This window comes from Phocoena sinus, chromosome 18 (assembly GCF_008692025.1).
Source record: "Phocoena sinus isolate mPhoSin1 chromosome 18, mPhoSin1.pri, whole genome shotgun sequence".
In the NCBI taxonomy this organism is placed as follows: Eukaryota; Metazoa; Chordata; class Mammalia; order Artiodactyla; family Phocoenidae; genus Phocoena; species Phocoena sinus.
Genome location: NC_045780.1, coordinates 20,931,357 through 20,943,613, shown reverse-complemented (window position 1 = coordinate 20,943,613; position 12,257 = coordinate 20,931,357). Strand labels below are relative to the sequence as shown.

General features: G+C 32.7%; 1 protein-coding gene across 1 annotated transcript in view; it reads right to left on the bottom strand.

Annotated features, from left to right (window-relative positions):
* The window catches only part of ZC3H13 (zinc finger CCCH-type containing 13), an 80,197-nt gene that overhangs the window by 63,610 nt on the left and 4,330 nt on the right, over window positions 1–12,257 (bottom strand). Inside the window, 3 exon segments of the mRNA XM_032611205.1 lie at window positions 7,009–7,120; window positions 9,767–9,876; window positions 10,204–10,329. Coding sequence (XP_032467096.1) covers window positions 7,009–7,120; window positions 9,767–9,876; window positions 10,204–10,320 — 339 coding nt within the window. The 5' untranslated portion in view covers window positions 10,321–10,329.

The following is a 12,257-nucleotide window of genomic DNA, read 5'->3' as shown; positions in this document are numbered from 1 at the left end:
TATCCATATAATAAAACAGTAACCCACAATAAAAGGAACAAACTGTTGACACATACTACAACATGGCTGCATTTCAAAAGTATTGTGCTAAAAGAACCGAGACCCAAGAATATATAATATCTGATTCCATTATAATGACAGATCAGAGGTTGTCAGGAGCCTGGTTTGAGAGGGGACTGACTCCAAAAAGACATGAAGATATGTTCTGGGTGATGGAAATGTTATGTATCTTCATTGTGGTGGTGGTTATACAGGTGTGTACATTTGTCAAGACTCAAATGGTACACTTAAAGTGAACATATTTTATAAAGTAAACTTTTAAACAGAGCTCAGGATCTAATATAAAGACCTCCAACAAGCTAAGGAAGGGACATTTGAGGGAAAAGAAAAAAAAAAAGAAAAATAGTGGTACTGGATTAGAGTTAAAAGACATTAATAAGAACTCATGTTTAGCTCAATACAGATAAAGACGGTTGCCTGTAATATTTATAGATATATGCATATACACCAATTAGTATACACTCATATATTTCATTGCTCTGTCAGCTGAGAGGGCCTAAAAAAAAACAGCACCCCAGTAGGAACAAGCACACCTAGTACCAGATTTCAGCTCACTCTCTCGCTCTCGCTCTCGCTCTCGCTCTCTCTCTCTCTCTCTCTCTCTCTCTCTCTCTCTCTCCCTCTCCCTCTCCCTCTCCCTCTCCCTCTCTCTCTCCCCTAGCCATCAGAGAAAATGTCCATGCTACCCATACAAAGAGGTCCACATAGAAACTGAGGCCTCCAGCTGACTTCCAGCATCAACAACCAGACATGAGAGTGAAAAAATCTTCAAATGATTCCTGCCTCCAGCATCCTAATACTTTAGCTGAGGTTCCAGACATAAAGGAAGAAAGAAGCCATGCCTACTGTGCCCTTTCTGATTTCCTGACAGAATCCATGAACAAAATAAATGGTTGTTATACGCCAAGGTTTGGCAACTGGAACTCCTTTTAATACTATCAAAAAATATTATGTATTTGCAGATCATACAAGGCTAAAGACATATTTTTATATAAAATGAACATTTTAATCTACATTTAAAAATCACAGTAATCAATCACGTACTACATACACATTATCAAATTCCTACCAGGTGGTATATATTGTATCTCCACTTACACCCTTCCCCTTCTCTTCTAAACCTTTTCCTTTGAAATGGGTAAACAACACTCCTGTGTTCTACTAAATCCTATACTCATTCTCAAATTTTTAATTTGGTTAACTCTCTACTCTTGCTGTTTTACATTTACTGTGTTTTATTCTTTCCAAAGAATTTTCACATGTACGTCCTCACTTGGTTCTCACTATAACTTGTGACATATTGGTGCAAGAGACTTACTCAGGATAGTTACAAAACTGTTAATAAGGCCTTCTAAGTTAAAGCCCTCCATTGCATGAGTCAGCTTTTTATAACACATACAGTCCTATCTCCTTCCTTATCAGTGAAACTTTTTCCTCATCTAGCCAGAAATATCAAGATGTAGAAAAAGAACAAGAATTTTTTTAGGTGGTGGGGGGAGGGAAATGAGGGACAGGAACAGAACTGGGTAGGGGGCTACAAAGCAAAGCTAATAATTATGTATACATTCTGGGAGGTACAGTTCCCAGAGACAGAAAGCTTCATGCTAGAAATTAGTTCTCAATTCAGAAAACCAGAGAACCAAGCACTAAGGGTAGGTCAAAATCAACTGTAGTGTGCAAAGTCAACATCAATGGTAGCCTATAAAATATCTGAAAGAGGCTGGAAGTTGGATAATCAACTTACGATTCAGCTAAAGACTGAGATCTGAAAAAGTAATTTGCATAGTAGTCATTTTAAATAGATCCAGAGTGGAGGTGAGGATAAGTATCAAGTCTAAATAGATTGTCTGAAGATAAGTCATCAGGTTGAGATGGGGTAGGAAATGATAAAAATGACCTTTGAAAAAATACTGGACAAGGAAAAGGGAACATGATTCTGAAGCCTCAAAAGAAAAACTTCTGAAAATGACTTATTATTGGAACCAGAGAAGGTCATTAAAATGATTAAGAAAAAATATTTTAAATATATTACACAGATCAGTTGAAACATTATTCCAATGGTTTTAATTTCATATATGAGAAAGGAGATTGACAAAAAAGATTAAGACGTTAAAAACAAAGATCATGAAAAATACCGGAGATGGATGGTGGTAAAGATTGCATAACAATGTAAATATACTTAATGCCACGGAACTGTACACTTAAAAATGTTTAAAATGATAAATGTATAATGTATTTTATAACTTAAAAAAGAAAAACATGTTTTAAAAGATCAATTCATACAAATAAACTCAGACCATTGCCCATCTGCTCTAAGGTAAGATTTCAGGTGAGCAAGGGATGCTCACAGTGCATCTCTAAATCCTAAACTATTAGATATCCTCCCACAATGATGAATTATTTTATACTTTCTTGAATGTGGCCACAAAGCTTCTCTTAAGAGACAGAGATCCCCTATAGCACATGCATGCCCTAATCATCAACAAATGCTTGAATGTTCCTCCTGACTCTATATTCACAGGTCTAATTTTGCTTTCAAAGCTATTTTAATTGTGTGCTCGAATTATGTAAAATAACAAGTCTCTGTTATAGAAGAAGAAAACACAATTCAATGACTGCATTTGAAAAGTTCTATAGACTGGTGGAAAGTATCCAGTACCATAAAAATATATTTATTATTTCATAACTGTTCTAAAATAGCATATTACTGTCTGTGCAAATACAGAAAACAGTGCCAAAAGTTAGTAGTCCGTGATGCTATGAGTCTAGCGTACAAAAGGGGCCTTTCCATCTTAGTTACTAGCATGGAAAGCCTGTAGTTAGGCTTAACACCTCCCCTCAACTCATTCTTTTGGTCATCAAATCCTACTGACACTACCGCAAATTAGCCTCTCACCATGTTAAATTCAGTTCCATTATGTTAAGCATGGTTCTGATCACCTAGACCAGCCAACATGTCCAAAATATTGCCAATGCAACATATGACCAACATAAAAAATTTTTAACAAGATATTTGACTTTCTTTTTTTCATACTAAGTCCTTGAAATTCAGTATGTATTTTATACTTACAGCACATCTCAATTCAGACTAGCTACACTTCAGGTGCTCAACAGCCCCACTGGACAGCACAGACCTGAGACCATCAGGAGTTCTCAACAATGGCTGCACATCAGAATCACTTTTCATTTATTCAGTAAGTGAACTTACTAGTTCCAGGGTCTGGAGATGAATTGGTAAACAAGATAGATCTCTTCGGCCCTCATCTCACATACACATGCCGTTAATTCTTTCACTCTAGGTGCACAGCTTCACAGGTTCTCAAACACACAAGTCCTTTAAAACACCTTATTGTTATTGTGTTGGTTTTCTTCCTCTTCCTAGACTCTCACCCATTCCCTCCTTCATCCCATCTATCCTTCAATATCCAGTGCAAATGTCATTTTCCTCTGGTTCCCCAGGCAGTTACTTATTCCCTCCATTGTGAGCTCTGCTCTCCTCTCTCTGACATACTACCACAGTCTATAGCATTACAGTTTACCTATTTATGAATTGGTCTCTCCACAAGTTCAGGGTTTATCAACCTCAGACACACTGGAGTTGAGGTCAATAACAGAGAAACGGTGGAATTAGTTTGCAGAAAATCACACACATCCTATCTTAGCCATGCTATGTTATCTATGCAATACTTGCCCCTACATAAACTACATATGATTTTCCCATAGAAATTCATTATGTGAAGATCAAGAGTCACACATGTTAAAATAGGGAATGTACCACAGAAATGATCAGCACCTGTTTTCATACCAGATATAGCACTCAAAATAATTAACACCTGCTATCCTAACTTATTAACAGTTTTCTCTAAGTTTGGATAGTGAATTCCCTAAAACCTGACTACTCTTGAATCTTGAGACTTTATCCCTTAGGTGTACATGAAGTTAAGTGCCTTTGAGGACTATCTCATCTAAGGAAAGCAAGAACCAGGCTTTAAATGTCTTAACAAAATACCAACTTTGCTGTCTACTAAAATGACATGCTGAACATATAAACCTTTACAATCAACAACTACTTACACTTAGATATCTTTTAAAAACCTCAATCTCCAATGCCGATATTCATCTCCTATTAAGAGCCTAAAACCAATTTATATTTGAGAAAAAAGGCTAAGAGCTATTCTAATACCATTTATTAAGCTGTCACATTGGAAGAGTCAGTCATGATACTTGTTTTACATATATTTTCTTCACAGCAACACAATAATATAGCTATCACCTCCATTTTACAGATAAAGAAACTGACAGTAGCATTAAATAACAATTCCTAAAGTAATGTGTTCAGAATATGAATTCCAGATGTCTGCCCTTTACATTAAGTACAATCTACCTAGTGGTATGCTGGAGCCAGTTCACACTGACTCACAAGAGCTAACTGTTAAATTTTTAGGAACTGCACAAGCTGTAACTGAAAATTAAATCATAAAAACAATTAAATAAGTAATATTAAAACCAACAGTACTAATTATTCAAAACTCACTTCCCAAATATTTTAGTACACTTTACTCTTGTGGTTAATTACATTTATTGTGTGTGTGTGTATTCCCACACTTCCCAACTCTGTATTCAGTGATACCATTTTAGTAGCTTGAAACTGACCATGATGGGAGTATTTACACCAAAGAAATTGGTAAATCCTACAAAGTATGGCTTTCTTTTTTTCTGAGTGGTTGTTAAACATATACCAGCAAACCATGGAGTCCATTCATTATTCTGAAATAAAAAGTTATTTCAAAATGCAATACACATGCTCAGCCCCTACCCAGAAATTCTAATTCAGTAGATTAAGGGTAAAGTACCTGCGTGTGTATTTTGAAAAAGACCATTTCTCCTCCAAAAGGATTTTGATACATACCGCCAGCTGAGAACTACCATTTGAGATTTTTAAAACCGTTTTATGTATCATATCAGACATTAGAAAGCTACATACTTAAAACTGCATTACTTTAAGTCCCCAAAGATGTCTTTACAAACTATAATATAAAACTGTGACACAGCTTTTTTTCAAGGATCAAAATAGCCAAAAGAAAGTTTCTATATATCTAAAATTATCAAAGAGGTTGCTGCTTATACAATTCAGTAACTTTCGTAAAAAGGCTATAATGAGACAACTAGATATCCATATGCAAAAGAATAAGGTTGGACCCTTACCTCACACCATAAATAAAAATTAACTCAAAATGGATCAAAGATTTAAATGTAAGAGCTAAAGCTCTAAGATTCTTTGAAGAAAACATAGGCATAAATCTTTCTGACCTTGAATTAGACAACAGTTTCTTAAATGTGACACCAAAAGCACAACAAAAATATAGATAAATTGGATTTCATCAAATTAAAAACATTTTTTAAAGGACACCATCAAGAACATGAAAAGACAACCCACAGAATAGGAGAAAATTTTTACAAGTCATATGTATAAGGGACTTGGATCCAAAATACATAAAGAATTCTTACAAATCAACAATAAAAGCAACCCAATCTAAAAATGGACAAAGGATCTGAATAGACATTTCTCCAAAGAACATATACAAATGGCCAATAAGCACACAAGAAGATGTTCAACATCACTAGCAATCAGAGAAATGCAAGTCAAAACTACAATGAGATTACCGATAGGTATAATCAAAAAATTAGATAACAGCAAATTCTGGCAAAGATGTGGAGTACTGGAAATCTCACACACTGATGTAAAGAATTTAAAATGGTGCAGCTGCTTTGGAAAACATCCTAGCAGTTCCTCAAAAGGTTAAACATAGTTACCACATGACTGAGCAATCCCACTCCCAGATATAAACTCAAGAGAAATAAAAACATATGGCCACACAAAAACTTGTATACAAATGTTCATAGCAGCATTATTCATAAGAGCCAAAACATGGCAACAACCCCAACATTCATCGACTGATGAATGGATAAAAAGAATGTGATATCTCAATACAATGGAATATTATTTGGCAAAAACAAGAAGTGAAATACTGATACATCCCCTAATATTTCACAAACCTTGAAAACACTATGCTAAGTGAAAGAAACTAGTGACTAAAAAACTCACATATTGTATGACTCGATTTATATGAATATCCAGAATAGGCAAATTTACAGTGACAGTAACTGGAATAGTGTTTGCCCAGGGCTGGTGGTCAACTGAGGGGCTAGGGAAATGACCGCTAAAGGTTATGGGTATTCTTTCTGGGGTGATGAAATTGTTCTAAAATAGACTGTGGTGATGGATGCATGACTGAATATGTGTAAAGCTGCCCAAGTGTACACTTTAAATGGATGAACTGTATCTCAATAAATTCATCGCAAATGCACACACAAGAGCACGATAAATTTCTTTAAAAAAAAAATTAGATCTGGGAAATTTCCATTCCTGACAAACATCTATGTTTTCTTTTAATCAATAAACTACATCATAAATTGTGCTTCTCTTTTGGTTTTACCACTAAATTCTGTGATCATATGTGCTTTCTAGTTCAGTTTCTGTCACCACCATGCCTTGCCTTCACTGTTTTAATTTAAAAGTGTTGTACTGCAAGGCACTTCAACCCTTCTTGGAAGCAGGCAGGAAACGATGGCTGGCTGAATTCCGAAAACTTAAGAATACATTTAAATACTCATGATGATCACCATGGCACAGAAACCCTATGAAGTTCAGCTTGAGCTCTGCCAACCAGATCCCTTCATTTTAACTACCACCAAGAACTAAAACGGTAAGAATTATGAGTTTTTCCAGAGGACTTTTTCCCTCTAAATTACATTATCCATATAGAACACTGTAATGCAATATTACACATTTACCATATATTTAGCACACAAGATAATATTTAAAATAGAACATAAATAATAAATCACTACTGAAATTTAACTTTGTTTGGGGAAATTCATTCCTACCCTAACAGGTGAGGATGACTCCTCTGTATTTCGTTTCTGGGACTCAGTGTCCACATCTTGGCGCTTGTTCTTCATTCTTTCTCTAAGATCCCCTGTAGGTCTTTCTGGTGACCTTTGAACCAAAAAACAAAAACAAAACAAAAAACAAAACAAAACAACAAAACAAAACAACAAAAATCTATATTTATATAACATTTTATAAGAATATATTTACAGAAATAACCTCACAAATCTCAATATAGTTTTTCTACTATCCGTGGCTCCTAAAGTTCAGAAAAACAACTAATAAATTTGTTTATATATTAATATATAAAAAAATATAAGCATCACTTACAAGTTTTCTCCCAATACCAATCAAAATGCATACACTAAAACTCCATGGGGTGGCAGGTACTGGTGATATTAATAAGAAACTATAGGTGAGCTGAGAGAAAGGAATTTGTAATTAATAGCTTAATTTGTTTTCCTATGAATCACATAAATATATTAGTTATATTCGAAAGCAAAGAGTAGGAAGGTAAAGTTTTAAACCACAGCACTGCAAAATTAATCTAGAAACAACAGTATTATCATCTATACACGTATATGGTTGGATGCAACATCAACAACTGTGAAAATATTTTATGCATCTCAAGAATGAAAGCAAATAATGTTATTCTTACAATTCTTCTTAAATTTGAAATTATTTCAGAGTAGAAAGTAGTTGAAAAATTCAAAGCAAGATTTTCAACAGTGAGTTTATACTCTGCTTTTATACTCATTTTTAATTAAGGAAAAATATACATATTTATATTTAACACTGGTAAAGCTTCATAATTTATATTAGCAATTTGGTAAATGGATGTTCAATTATTTTCACACCATCACTAAGTGAGAAAAATAAAGCAGAGGTAGAAAACACACTGCCTTTAAAAGACTATTCCTAGAGCACCATTAAAAGAGGGCAATAGTTGTTAAGGAATGATATGTCCCTCTTTAGCCACCAAAAAAAAATGTGTATGTTTTTAAAAGATATAAACAGATTACAAAAATACTGACATCTATTTCAAGTAATAGCTGTTCAATCAAATCGAGTCCTTTATCAATCATTAATACAAATCACATGATTAGTGAAAAAATAATTTCAGTCAATTCACTTCAAAGGAGTTCATTAACATTTACATGCACATTTTATAGATCTATATTAAATGTTTTAACAGTTAAAGCTGAACTGGTAAATGGATCTTCTTATTAAGAACCAGCACTTAAATGCTTTAAATTATAATTATGATGCACATGTAAATTTTATGTGCCCTAGTTTCCTTCATATAATAAGACAGTAATAAACTTGTTTCTATCCTAAAGAGTACCTAACAGAATGCTCTACATACAATGAATGCTCAGTGACTTAAATGATTTGTGACTAAGTAAGCATTTCTGAAATACATTACTTATCTTTCCATCTCTGAATCATATTATGAACTATATTTTTCTTCCTTATAAAAAAAAGGGAAAATACACAAATACGAAGGAAGTTATTGGGGAAAAAAATGCACAAAATAGCAAAATTATAACAAAAAATCCTTTATTCTAAATCTAGTAATGACACTATTTTTTTCCATTTTAGACAAATTTCTCTGCCCATTTGCCTCACAACCATCTCTCATAAAAATTTTGAGTATGTTAATGTCACAGATGAAGTAAAGCATGTATTAAAATTACAGTAATAATATAAGCAAAACATTAAAATTATTGAAACAGTTTCCCCAGGTATGTGTTTGTTTATACAGGTATTAAACTTATAAAGACTAACTTTCCCACATTGACAGAAGGGACAGATGACAATCTAAATACAAATAAAACAGAGTACTCAGCATCACAAGTAACCTAAAAATGTACAACATTTAAGTGAACAGAAAGTCAGCTAATGTTAAGGTTTTGAATTTTAAGTTCTGTTAAACTTCAAAATCTGTACACATACACAAAAATTCACCCAATTAAAAAGGAAATCTCCAAATGCTAATGTTCAGTTTTTACACTGTTGCTGAAGCCAAAGCAATCAGCACATTCAATTTTAGGACTAGGTAAATCAGTTGTTTACCAATCAAGTTTAAATTGCTTTTGTGACAATCTTTATGTATGTTACATCTTTAAACACCATAACAAAATCATCATGAGGGAGCCAAAAGAAAAATAAAAGATTTTTATTAGGAAAGTCTAATTTAGCCTTGCCTTTATTAAAGGAAAAATGATATTCTAAATAGGTAGTACATTTATCCACATATAAATACATACTTTCATTTACCTCAATATATTGTGATAAGAGATTTGGCAAATGCATTTTAACCTACAGAGCTTGCATTAGATTATCTTTTGTAATTACGATTTGAATTTAGAACATCTTAAAAAGCTAAAATTATACTTATTTAAATTCTACTATTTTAAGAGTTGAATGTAGTCTCTCCTCACTAAAAGCAAATCCATGAAATTCTGCCATCTTAAACAGCACTTTAATACATAATTGCGGGTCAGGGCACGAAAGTAAGCCATACATATATTAAAAAAACAAATTTTTGAGCAAATTAATTTTAAAGCAAACATCTCTATTAATTTTGAAATTAACAACTAAAAAGATCCTGTCGATCTTTGCTGTTGATAAGACTACCACCAAAATAGAAAATCTGACCAAACATATGGTAGTATTTCAGATTTTTATACTAGATAAATTACAAAAGCCATCTTCTAATAGTATATGAACAATTCAAAGTTCTCAATTTACCTTCTATAATTGCTGCTATAACCTTTACCACGGGGTGAAGGGCCATGTACGAATCTACATGTGTTTCCATAGAGGCAGTTGCCAGTCTTCAGCCAGTTACGGCACTGTGTCTAAGAGACAGATATTACTATGTAAATTTCATATTTAGTCATATTTATTTCTGGAAAAAAAGATGCTAGTGGGACAAAATTTAAATAAATGCTATCAAAATTCCAACTAACCTGAGATATATTACTCCCCAAATAATAAAAACATCAAAAAGAAAAGCCCATAAACCCTAATGCCCACCTCACTCCTTTTTTATGAAACACATTTTAAAAAATTTACTAAACCAATATTCCTACAATACAACAACCTATTCACTTCTGTGATATAAATAAGAAGTTGAAGAACAGGAATTCAAGAGAACCCCTGTGACTGTACTAGTGACAACTCACCTCTGCTGTACTGCCAGTGCTGGGTCCAAGCCTCTCAAATACACTGGGTCTTCGGGATGTGCTATCAGATATGGTCTTGGTATTTTCCACTGTGACCTTCCTTCTAATTTTTGACATTTTGTACTACTTTAACCAAAAAAGAGAGAGGCAAACTGTAAAATTCTTCAGTTTTAAATAACTGAGCCAATAACTTACAAGTAGATAAAATGGTAGATAAGATAACACTGCAAAATTACAGGGGATTTTTCTCAGAAGAAAAAAGCCATAGGAGAGGTCACAAGTAAACAGAGGTAAACAGAAACTGTCTTCTAAGACATACCTTATTAGTGAATTTAGAACAATTTTGAATCTTTTGCCTAGAATTTTACCTCTTCTACAGAGTGAGTAAGATTCTACTCACACAGTTAAGTTTCCATAGTACATTCAATTTCAGAAAACACACTATAAAATGTTTAGTTTCTAAGTTCCTTATAAAAGTTGTTTCAAAATTTAATAACTGTCTTTTAAAGAAAGTTGTGCTATCATTCTCCATCAACTAGTTAACGGTTAAAGAAAGCTTTGCCAAAAATAAAATCAGGTAAGAATTTTAGTCAGAGTAGAAATTATGTTTTACACAGTTTAAGTGATAACATCAGCTATGTCCCAAAAATCAGCTTGGGAGAAAAATACTATTTAAATATTTTCTTTGTCTTACAGAAGCCAAAGAAGAACAGCATAATCAGGAAATTTATTTTGCATTAATACAAAAAACAAAACCCTCAATGTTGATAAGTGACCTTCTTTCAAAATATGACAGGCTGTAGAACTAGAAAAAGTGAAGATGTTTTGATAATCTATACTGCACTGAATTGACATAAAAGTCAAAGATGCTAAAAGAAATAAACAGGCTATTTACCATTATTATTAACAAGAAAAGAAAGATGAATTATAAAAATATTTTACAAAAGTAAATAAAACATTAGAAACTAAAATATACAATCAGGTGATTCAACTAGAAATGAAAATATCAGCACTATGATATACGTTAGAAAACAATGTTAAATTCTAGACCTAGAATAATCTAGAGAGTACACTACTGTGGGAAGTGGGTAGGAACTGCCTAAGAGAAAGAAAAAGGAACTAAACCGTATCACACTTTATACACTAAATATTAGTTGAAATTTTGTTAGTAGTCAAAAGTTACTAGAATGAATGATGTCAACTAAAGAAGTAAAAGTTCCATTTGGTAAAGAACTGGTCTCTATAAAGTTCACAAATGCTCTTTAATGTGGTTTCAAAGTAAGGTCCTATCACTTAAAAGGAAATTAAATCATGGTAGTACAGAATCAAAACTTCAAAAAAAAATTACAATGTTTGGTCCAGTTAGATACTTCTTGTCAAGTCACACTTTGAAAAGGTCCAAAGAATATGGACATTTGACAAATTAACAGGTAATGAACCAAAAGGAAAATATGATATGATACAATATGGTAGTTTTAAATTGGAAAATTTTATATTCTTATTTTCTAATATACAATGTAATCATTAATTACGATTACAATCAATTTTTAGTGATTCAAAAGAGGTAACTTTAAAGAAATTACAAATTTAAAAAAATTACAGAGTGTCACATAAGTGAACAAGAATTTGTGCAACATAAAATCACTTATGTATCAACTGTTCATCAAGTAAGGAACTATGAGGTCCACCCTCCACACTAGAGTGAGTATTGTAAGATCATCTTTGATTTAACTTTTCTTGAGCTTATTCTCAGCCCAAAGGTGAATTTATAAAGGAAAAGTTGGTAAATTCCACATGTACATTTGACTTACTGAACATAAATAAAAGCCAAGATAAGCGATAAGTGGAGCTGAGAAAGATCTAGAAAACGTAGAGCTTTGATTAACTGAGAAAAACACTTTTTTATAATTTATAACTAAGATTCAATAAGAAGTAAACATGTAACAAAATATATGGAAAAAGAACAAAAACAAATTTTTAAAGTCTCATTATCTGTTACTATAAAAACATACAGGTGTACATTGAAATCCTCATTCATTAATTCAATTTTAAAA